This window comes from Nicotiana tabacum, chromosome 1 (assembly GCF_000715075.1).
Source record: "Nicotiana tabacum cultivar K326 chromosome 1, ASM71507v2, whole genome shotgun sequence".
NCBI classification, from domain to species: domain Eukaryota; kingdom Viridiplantae; phylum Streptophyta; class Magnoliopsida; order Solanales; family Solanaceae; genus Nicotiana; species Nicotiana tabacum.
In genome coordinates this window covers 65612060-65623855 of record NC_134080.1, presented here as the reverse complement: position 1 = coordinate 65623855, position 11796 = coordinate 65612060, and the positions used below count along the sequence as shown (strand labels likewise).

Sequence of the window (11796 nt, the reverse complement as noted above, 5' to 3'; positions counted from 1 at the left end):
TCGAGGTATGCACAAATTAGACCAGACACTATCATTATTTTAAAAAAGAGAAATATACTCATTTGTAAGACTCACTTTCATGATATACCTAAGTTTGAAATTATATCAAATATATCAAAAGTATTATACTCTATAGCTCCAAATCTTTCGATATATTCTGAAACATACCACAATATTCTAGTTTGGATTACAATCCAAATTGAATATACCATAATATTCTATTTGGAATACAATATTTAAACCAAACATACGATGGTATTTTAATTTGGAATGCAATATTCAAACCAAAAATATACCAAAATATAATAATTTATAATACACAATATTTAATTATGGAATACAGTAAATATACATGGTAAAACAAATTAATAAAGTAGATATACAAAATAAAATAAATAATTTAATTGTATATGATGTTTACTGGTGTTTCGGGTGGGCATACCACGTGAGTGAAAGTGACGAAGCGGAGGTTTGTTGGCATTGTCATAACAGTGAGTTTGGCATGCATTTTGAGTTTGATATTAAATTAGCCGATTTCAGCACAACCACCTCTGGTAAAGCTACCCGTCAAAAAAATCGGAGAAAAAGTACTCCTAATTAAAGCTTGTATGTTATGTAGTTTATGTTATTATATTATGAGTCTATCAATAGTATTAATATATCGTCACTTGGTGCTTTCTTGAGCTGAGAGTATCATGGAAATAGCCTCTCTGCCCCTCGGGGTAGGGGTAAGGTCTGCGTACATACTACCCTCCCAGACCTCACTTGTGGGATTATACTGGGATGTTGTTGTTGTTGTATATGCATCTTCCTCAGATATTTAATTTACTATACCTCTCTTATATATGTTTAGGTGAATATTTAGTATTTCCTTAATTGTGCCTGGCGCACCCATATCTACAAGCCCCACTAACCAAAGTTGTAGGCATATATCATAATGTCTATATTCAAATTCAATACCCTATCGTACTCAAAATTAAAGTACTACAGTACTCCCCCTTTAATTTATATAAACACTCACAAATTCAATCCTTTTGTTGCACTCTTTTCTTACCCAATATTTCTCTAGACCATGGAGTACTACGGCAAGAGAAGCCTCCATAGTTACTTTGATAAAGAAAGAAGATCATCAATACAATCCCCTCCTCGTCTTTCCTTCAATTCTCATCTAAAATTATCTGAACATGAACTTCTCTATAGTCCTTCAAGATCTTCTAATGCTAGTGCAACCACTATGTATTCCTTAATGCCCCCTCCTAGCCCGGATTCTCCTTGGACTCTTTCCCCTTTACAAACACCATCTCCCTCTCTCCTCTACCACTGCATCGCGTCCCTTCATCGCCCCGAAGGCACAATTTATTCCATCGCCATTGCAAAAGGTATTGTCTTCACTGGCTCAGAGAGTAGCCGGATACGTGCATGGCGACAGCCGGATTGTATCGAGAGAGGGTACCTCAAGGCAACTTCTGGTGATGTTAGGGCAATTTTGGTCTATGGTAACATGCTCTTTACTTCACATAAAGACCACAAAATCCGGATATGGAACGTGAATGCATCCGATAATTTCCGAGGCAAGAAAATCATAACCCTACCTAAGTCCAATTATTCATTTCTCAAATTTCCTAGGTCAAGTAGTAGCAATCAACATAAAGATTGCATTTCTTGCATGGCTTATTACCACGCAGAAGGGCTTTTATACACAGGATCATGGGATAAAACAGTCAAGACATGGAGAATCTCAGATAATCGATGCGTGGACTCGTTCTTGGCTCATGAAGATAATGTCAACTCAATTGTTGTAAATCAAGAAGATGGTTGTGTTTTTACATGTTCATCCGATGGTTCAATAAAAATTTGGAGAAGAGTATATGGACAAAACTCTCATACTCTTACAATGACACTAAAATTCCAACCTTCACCTGTTAATGCATTAGCCCTAAGCACTTCACTAAATTCTTGTTTTCTCTACTCTGGATCCTCAGATGGATTCATAAATTTTTGGGAAAAGGAGAAAACTTCTGGTAGATTTAACCATGGAGGATTCTTGCAAGGGCATAGGTTTTCAGTCCTTTGTTTGGTTGCAATAGAGAAATTGATAATTAGTGGCTCAGAGGATACAACAATTAGGGTTTGGAGAAGAGAAGAAGGGAGTTGTTTTCATGAGTGTCTTGCTGTGTTAGATGCACATAGAGGTCCAGTTAAGTGTTTGGCTGCTAATTTGGAAATTGACAAAGTTGTAATAGGATTTTTGGTTTATAGTGCTAGTTTGGATCAAACTTTTAAAGTTTGGAGAATTAAGGTTATGCCTGATGAGAATAAAGTTAATATTTCCTCTGAGGAAAATCATCAGCAGAATGGTGAAAATAAAATGAAGACGATGGACTATGAGTTAAATCCTGTTTTATCTCCTTCTTGGGTAGAGAAGAAACTACAAGGGAGCCATCATTTTCACTAGGAAAAAAAAAAAGATATGATTTCGTTATACTGTTAAGTATACTTGAAGTCGACGTGTATATTATTTTGTATTCAAAATTCAAGATCTAGGTAATAATGCCCCACAAATCTGTTTTGCTGATGACATCTATTTATGGTGAGACGACTCATATACTGTCCGGTTTGATTTTATACTACTATGACTAGATTATAGGAGTATAAGCTAAACATGTACTTTTCTTATGTTTCACTTTATGTGTCATAATTATTATTTAGATAGCCAATGAAGGAACTTCTACTTTCTCCATTTGGTTCTCCTATTTCAGTTCTCAATAACAATTTAATTGGTTTTTCCAGTAAAATTCATTAGTATATATTAGTCCATTATTCTTTTGAAAACAAACTTAGATACGAAGAAATAGTACTTACTAAGCTAAAGTAACCTGGTATATATACATATTTTTTATTTTAAAAAAAAGAACAACAAGCTGAGAGTCTTTTCTGGATGATTTTGGGTTTTTACAGTTATTCCGAAAGAAAATTATCTATTAAAGCCATATTAATGGCCCAAGCAACTTTCTGAACACAATTGGTACAGAAAGAAATAATATAAGCAAAAATAAATTCATGCACCTTCTTTCATATTAGGCAATATGATTTTAATGTTACTGGCTACACTGTCACGGCATTATTCTTTGAGCTACCGCACTGTACTGATCATGGTACAAGTTGTTTGTAGAATAGAACTGTATACGGGTAAAATCGGGCTCATGGTATATTCCGGTCTCTAATAGGATAAACCAAGCTCGAGACATGAAGACGAGGGACCGGAATCGAGGCACGGGTCTCATCGAGTCAGAATCCGGGAGCACGACGCCCACTCTCTAGAACATCGGGGTCATGATCCGGGATCGGTCCGAACCCGAATGACTCCGAAGAACATTGTCGGGCAATCAAACACGACCAACATAAGGCCGAAATATCCGCGATCGGCCGAATATCACGGCGCGGATCTCGACACGTATCAATGAAGAATCAGCTATCAGTTAAATAGAAGATTTTTTTACCCTTTTTAAGAATTGTACCAAAAATAGGATTCCCCTACTATATATATATAAAGAGGGGATTGTAACACGCATTCTAAAGCAATATACTGCTATTTTTACTATTATTGAAAGCTCTTTTTCTTGTCCATCGGTATTGGCCATTGTAAGCCCGGATCGAGGGTGAATATTTCATTAAGGCTGGAATCATCCTCCTCGCATGGTTTAAATTTACTATATCATTATTTATTCAATCTAACTCAATTTATCATTTTGTGTCAAATTAATCTGTGTATCCTTAAAACCAGTTACAAATTTAATTGTTATATGATTTTGAGGGTAAACAAGAACATTGAAGAGATCAGATGGAGTAGGTAAATTGATAAAGATCCGACATCCATAATATAAAAATAGCTACCAGCAGCAAAGTCCCAAAATAAATTTATGTTTTCCACTTTTTCATGATTTTGGTGGTGCACTATTCATTATTCAATGCCATTTGCTAGCTAGGAGACAATCCTGTCTGTGCTAATTTAATTTGAGATGCATACGATAATAATTCTGTAATATATCGACCATACACTATTATAGTAGTATTTAATTTCTAAGTAGTTCGTTATGATATTGTCAACAACAATTGTCCTGTGGAAATAATGATATACAGCCAGAATTTAAAACTACTGTAGAATATCAATTGTTCATTTAGAGTTTCTCAATGTTTTATTATTTGGGATCGATTTCACTTCGCCTCACATCCCGTTTTCAATCAAACCAAAAAAAAAAAAAAAAAAAATTTAAGGAAAAAGTAAAACATAGACCTGGTATGACAATACACAATAAGACAGATACGGAACACGTACACAATGTGAGGATATAAGGTGCTGTGAGAAACCATGGACACAAGGTTCGTGTATGACCCAAAATTTAGAACTTGGTTTATACAATCAAGTTTTATAATAAAGTAGGGTTAATCTCAGCCAGAGGCGGATCGAGGATTTAAATTTGATGGGTTCAATTTTCAAGGTATTTAGCATTGAACTCATTGTATTTCTAAAGTTATGGTTCATATCTATTATTTTTACAAGTTTGATGAATATTTACATATAGATTTTTGCTCCGCGTCGAAAGTTACGGGTTCAATTGAACCCATTGGTTGAACACTACATACGTCCCTGATCTTAGCCAACATTAATATCCAAATATCTTTGTAGTAAGATTTCACGTGTGCTATGGAATAGCAATAAATGACAACAATACGGATATGATAAATGGTTCAAGAATATGAAAAATAACAATAAATAATAATAAATGACATTTAAATAAATAAGTGGATGGAGGTCACCTGAAAAAAGTGAGATTCCCCAATAATTCTTCTGACAATGATAGAAAATGATAAATCTTTGAATATTCGGATCCTCCTTGGATCGAGGAAGAAAATATAGACACAAAAAAGGTGAACTATATATTGTATACGGCTAAAATCGGGAAGACCAATTTTACGGTCTGCAAGGCATTGCGCAATCTCACCTCGAAGGTTCTGGAGGATAGCCCGGGGTTCGATGCCTTCGGGAAGTCTTCGCACCCGGGATCGGGGCAGAATGGACCGGTGCTTATCGCGAATAAGCGGGAAGTTCCCTAGGAGCTGTATTTTCTGACAACACCTGCACAAACAGTGACAGCCTATACCAGGCTGATTGAGTGGTTGTACCAGCTACTTTATGTAATAAATACACGTGTGTCGTGTTGGAACTTTTCCCTCATATATAAAGGGGATCCTTGTCATTTTGTAAAGGACTTGATACCCAATATTGAATATATAAGAACATTATCTCTACTCTTTAACATATTCTCTTGATCTCATTACTTCCATTTATTGCTTATATTTTTTTTTTGATGAAATGAGAAGTCTTTATTAATCACCAACACAAAATTTACAAGGATTCCATTACAAGAATTCCCTCCCCTTGCTTCCCTTCCTATATCTATTTCCTGCTATGTATACATCTTGTTTCTATCTATTCAGTAAGCTATTAATTACATTATCTTCTTTATCCACATTTTTTGTCTTCTTGATGTTGACTTTCGTTCCATAATTATCTGTATCTTCATCCTACATTCTTCCTTAACCATGCTTACTAACTTGTGAGGTATGAGAACTTTTTGATTCCACAATGCTTCATTCCTAACGTTCCATATATGGTAGATTGTAGCTACCAACACTGTGCTGACAGCTGATCTGCATGCTTTACCCCTTATATTCCTTGTCATTCTTCCCCATATACCATCTAACCTGTGTTGTTGTAGTCTTATATTCAGCCAATCTAGCAGCTCATTTAGACAATTTCTAGAGTACTTACATTCAAAGAACAAATGGTCTATTGTTTCAGCTTCTTCTCCACATATGACACAATGATCTTCTTGACATATCCCTAACTTTGCCAGTCTCTCCCTCGTTAGGAGCCTTCTATGCATAGCTAACCAGCATATAAAGTTATGCTTTGGAATGTTATTTCTGTCCCACACCCATCTACCATGGCTCAAGTTATCTCTTCTTCCTTGTTTCCACTGATATCCATTCTTTGTTGTGTACTTCCCATCTGCTTTTAGCCACCCCTGTTGTGTGTATCCTACTACAAATTGATCTCTAATTGAGCATATCTTCCTCCAGTACCAGCAGCAGTCTTTTGGGGGTTTGTACTCCCACCAGTCTTTCCACCACTCTTTATTGCTTATATTCATTGTGTTCTATTTATTGTTCTTTATTTATTGCTTATTATTGGCCATAAAGAGCCGTCATTGAATTTATTATAACTGTTAGTCCTCCATCGATTACCCTCGGCAAGGCATCCAACTCGACCTCGAGGCCCCGAATATGCAAGCTCGAGGCCTCGATTATTAGCCATTCGGTTTGGTTATCACATTGTTTTCAAGCTATTATCTTGTTTTTAAGTATTTCACTTAGCATCAATTGCCTAACAACTAGCATAAAAATAGATCACATATTTTTAGAACCACAAAATCAAATCTTATTGTAATTACCATTTTCAAGGTAAACAGTTTGGCGCCCACCGTGGGGCTAAAAATAATAGTGATTATTTTCTTGCTGGTTTGCTACATAATGCAAGTTACCTTTCACACTTCTTCTTGTCCAAGAATCTTTGATTTCATGTCAAAATGTCTAACTCAGTAAATGCACATAATAACAACGGTCTCGAAGACCATAGAGACTATGGTTCAGCTGTTCCCGGTAATGGCGTACCACCACAAAACCCTAAGGTTGTATCAGAGCCAATTACCTTGGATGTGATCTCACGCAACACTCCATACGTTGGCATAAGTTCCCGCACCAACAGGAGTATACTCCGAGAAAATCAACAAGACACTCGGGAAAACCCCACCCGGGAAGAAAGAGAAGCAAACAGGGGAAGCAAAATGGGAAAACCTCAGCACACTGCTCATATGATTATCGGGGGACCGACGATCCCCAGGGGCCCATAATTAAGCGGATAAAGGTTTCTGCGGCAACACAAGGACAACCCCGGGGTCGGGAATTTGAGAACATCCTCTCGTTCAGCGAAGAAGATTTGAGACTCTATCTCATCCACACAATGATGCACTGGTAATCTCGTTCCTCTTAAATAACATCCAAATTAAACGTGTACTTGTGGATCCAGGTAGCTCGGCCAATGTAATTAGATCGATGGTGGTAGAGCAATCAGATCATACCTACCTCCCGAATCCTCAACAGCTTCAATATGGCCGACAAAGCAATAGAAGGAGAAATCACTCTCCCAGTAAACATATCAGATGGAGTTTAAGATACCAGGTTCAATGTCATTAAAGGTGGTACAAGGTGCAATGCCCTACTCAGTAGACCATGGATACATAACATGAAGGCGGTACCATCGACCCTCCATCAGATGATAAAATTTCCGACAAAGGACGGAATTAAGATAATATACAGAGAGTAACATGCGACAAAGGAAATGTTCGTGGTCCATGAAGAGGTACCGAACTCTGTACAATCGGCCTCGGAGGAGTTAGAAAGCCAATAGACCCACGAGGACGATGAAGAGGATTTCCTCGCTCCCAGAACCTTCATTGCCCCAGAAGAGTCGGACGCAATGAAGTCGACTATCGAAGAGCTGGAGCAAGCCGTCTTGGTCGAGCATCTCCCAGATCGGAAGGTATACCTAGGTATGGGATTAACCCCCGAACTCAGAAAAAACTCATTCAATTCCTTATTAACAACATCGATTGCTTTGCTTGGTCCCATTTAGACATGACATGGATCCCACCGGAGATAACTACCCATCAACTGAGTGTCGACCCCAAGTACAAATCGGTAAAACAAAAAAGGAGGTTCCAGTCTGAGGTAAAGCATGCATTCATCAAAGACGAGGTAACGAAGCTCCTCAAGATAGGATCTATTAGAAAAGTAAAATATCCCGAATGGCTGGACAATATGGTGGTAGTTCCCAAAAAAGGGAATAAACTAAGAATGTGCGTAGATTATAAAGATCTAAACAGGGCTGTATGTGGCGAAATCATAGGGCTTATTTCTCGCTATCAAGCCACTTCGGAAGAATATCTTGAGACCCCGAAGACGTGGAGTTGCGACCGAGTCCCCTCCCTTGGGTTCGTCGAGGCCCGACTCAAAGAAGACGAAGATCAAGGCTTGAACAAAAAGGTAATTCCCAAGGCACGCGGCTAAGTATAACAAGAGTTGGCCTACCCAAAGCTTGTGTCGAGACGTCACATCTAGCCGTCCCATCTCTTTGCTTTTATAATTAATGTATGTTGTACTATAAACGGTTTCTCCTCCTATATAAAGGGGATCCCCATCACTTTGTAAGCCTCCGGCTGATGTTGCTCCCACTATTCTCCACAAGATCAATAATATTTCTCTCTCTCTTTTCTCTCTAACTCATTTGCTCGAGGCTACTCTTTGCATTTATTGCTTTCATACTTGTTCTTCATTTATTGCTTGGTAGTGGACATAAAGAGCCTTCTTTAATTATATTCTAACTATTATCCCTTCCCCGGTTACTCCCGATAGCTCGAGCAGGATATCGACCCCGAGGCCCTTCATCGATCAGTCCGAAGCCCGGGCAACAAGCCCCTCAGTTTGATTACTGCCCCGTTCTAGCTTGTATCTCATCGTTAAACTTCACATTCTTAGCATCAACTGCTCTAACAACTAACATAAAAATAGATCACGTATTTCTATAATCCCATTTACAATTTAATTGTTGTTACCATTTTCACGGTAAACATTTTGGCACCCACCGTAGGGCTAAAAATAATAGTGATTATTTTCTTGTTGGTTTTATTACACAAACGCAAGTTATCTTTCACACTTTTTCTTGTCCAAGATCTCTTGATTTCAGGTCAAAATGTCTGGCTCGGTAAATAGGGTTGAGAATGACTACTTCGAAAATCATGGTGAAAATGGTGTGGCTGTTCCAGTCGTTGGCGCGCCACTGCAGAACCCCGATAACGCACTCGGACTGATTTCAGCAGACGCGGGTTCGCAAGACACCCAGCAGATTGATGAAACCTCACACACCGACGGAAGCATACGGCATGGCAACCGACAGGAAGTCTAAAAAACCCCAGCCCGGGAAGAACAGGAAGTTACTCTTCATATTATTTTTGAAATGTTGCAGGCACAACAGTTGACCATCGCTTAGTTACAAAGCCGCCCGAAGACTCCCAGTACATTAGCGCCAGAAACGACTCCCTCCGCCGAACAAGTACCCGAGAGATCGAACAATAACGGATCGGTAGCCGATCCCGCCATCGTGAAAATGCTGGAGGACCTCACTAAAAGGGTCGAGTCAGGCGAGAAAATGATAGCTACCAACGATAAGAAGGTCGAAACGTACAACTTCAGAGTCGACCAAATCCCGGGCGTGCCCCCGGTCCTGAAGTGTATAGATTCGTAGAAGTTCGTGCAACAGCCGCTCCCCAAGGAAGCGACCCCGGAACCCATTCCAAAGAAGTTTAGAACGCCGGAACTCCCTCAGTACAGCGGGACATCAGATCCCAACGAACACATCATTTCCTATACGTGCACGGTAAAAGGCAATGACCTAAAAGACGACGAGATTGAGTCTGTATTATTGAAGAGGTTCGGGGAAACACTCTCTAAAGGGGCCATGATGTGGCATCATAACCTAGAACCCAACCCCATAAACTCGCTTACCATACCGACATATTACTCCACAAAGGCACACGTTGGTGCCATCAAAGCAACAACGAGAATGCCCGACACATCCAGGACCGAGCAAAGGGAGAACGAAATGCTGCGAGAATTCACATCTCATCCCTAGGTGGAACGAATAGTATTACCCCTGGTCTCAGATGACTGGGCGGTAAAGGCCTTTACTCAAGGCCTAAACAAACCAAGCCCAATGATTTCAAGGTAGTTAAAACAAAACTTGATTGGGTACACAGCCAAGATCTGGTCGGATGCCCATATCCGGCACCAGTTGCAAACCAGGGATGTGGATGACCATCCAGGAGCCCCCTCGGGCTTAGTGTGCCCAAACAGGCTCCTGGCAAAGAACTAATGCCAACAGAGAAAGGTACCGCCCGTACATCGTAGATAGGAGGAGCGCCCCGAGACCCAATCTACCTCGCAACGATCGGAGAATGGATTGAGGATAATATCCTCGAGGAATCGTTAATAGAGCCATATTCGATGGGGACACAATGCCAGCGAGGGTGCATCGCTCATCAAGATACAATTTCAACATCGTTGTATCAGACATCATGTTCAGCGTTAGCGAAACCAGGGATACCAGATGGCCCAGACCTATTCAGCAGAATCCCTCTCAGAGGAATCATAGCTTGGTGCGTGAACTGTATAACAAGTGCGGCAACGGGGTCGAGGATGGCCACATGCTCCGAAGGAAAAAAACCAAGCTCACAACAACGAAACAACATGTATTTTTGCTAAGCAATTCAAGAATATCTTTCAGCATCTCGTACTCCAAAAAAGAAAATTTTGGCATGCTCACGGCAAGGATTCCCTCCATCGAATACATCCCAAAATACTCAGAGACTTAGCGTCGACAATTTGGCACCCGCAGGACCTCAGGGTCGGAACTCCGGGCTTATAAGGCCCCAACGAGGAAATTCCGAGCTCACGAATAACGGCCTTCGAGCCTAAGAAAACTTGATAACTCAGAGACTGTCGTCAATCTCCACACACTGGAAAACCCGAGGTTGTAAGACCCCAAGCTGGCAGACACGGTCTAGTTAAATCTATTCTACATAGCAACAAAAACTATAAGACCTCAACAGGCATGACAAACTGTAAGACCTCAACAGGCATGACAAACTGTAAGACCTCAATAGGTATGACAAATTGTAAGACCTTACTACAGGCATAAAACTCAATTCCGAAGTTTAGGCTATATATCGCATTTGTAAGACTCCCGAAAGGGCATACCCTCGATGTAGACGCCTAAACTTTCACTCGAGATCAAAATGGCTCCGGCCAAACACATATGACTACGGTCAAAACAGTTGCACCAGCCAAATTAATGCGATTCGGGGACGCGCGACCGCCGCTAAAAAAATTGCAGGCCATTACTTCGAATCTACTTCGAAAAGAACTAGTTAAAACAGGCTACCCTCAACAAGTAAACGAGCTTCAACCATGTCAGCTCTAAATCACAAGGCTTCGAGCTACTCAGCCTACGAGCTAAACCTTCCGAGGTGCTCGAACATCACGCTAACGACTTGAAATTGAGGTTCTTCCCGAACCAACAATGGGTCAGGCAAAATTATTTCAAAAAGACCTTAACAAAAGGAAAACAAAGCCTACAATATGCCCACGGGCAAAAGCGTAAGAGCCATTGTCGCCAGCCAAACAAGCCTCAGGGCTGCACACTAAAAGGTCTCAACGACCAAAAGCGTAAGAGCCACTGTCGCCAGCTAAAGAAATTGAAAACTTGAGGATTAAAATGAGCTCGAGCCGTAACCCGATTTGGAGACCGGATCCAAAATAGTTAACTATACATGCCTAAGGGAACAACATAAGAGCCATCATCGCTAGCTTCACGAGCCTCAGGGCCACATACCTACAAGGTCGCTTCGACCCAAGGAATATGAAAGCCATTTTCATCTGCCCATGCAGACACAAAAACTTGAGGGTCAATTAAAGCTCGAGTCGCAACACGACTCGGAGACTGAACCTAAAATAGTTAAAATGCAAATGCCCAAAGGCTAGGCGTAAAAGCCATTTTTATCCGCCTATGCAGGCACAAAAAACTTGAGGGTCAATTTAGCTCGAGTCGCAACACGACTC

The 11796-nt window shown here is 40.1% G+C and overlaps 1 protein-coding gene across 1 annotated transcript; it reads left to right on the top strand.

Annotated features, from left to right (window-relative positions):
* The first annotated feature begins 1022 nt into the window (after window positions 1–1022).
* Window positions 1023–3601, top strand: LOC107767071 (protein JINGUBANG-like). The gene has a single exon (XM_075251169.1). It carries the CDS (start codon window positions 1073–1075, stop codon window positions 2453–2455), a length of 1383 nt encoding a protein of 460 aa, XP_075107270.1. The 5' UTR covers window positions 1023–1072; the 3' UTR covers window positions 2456–3601.
* The last annotated feature ends 8195 nt before the right edge of the window (window positions 3602–11796 follow it).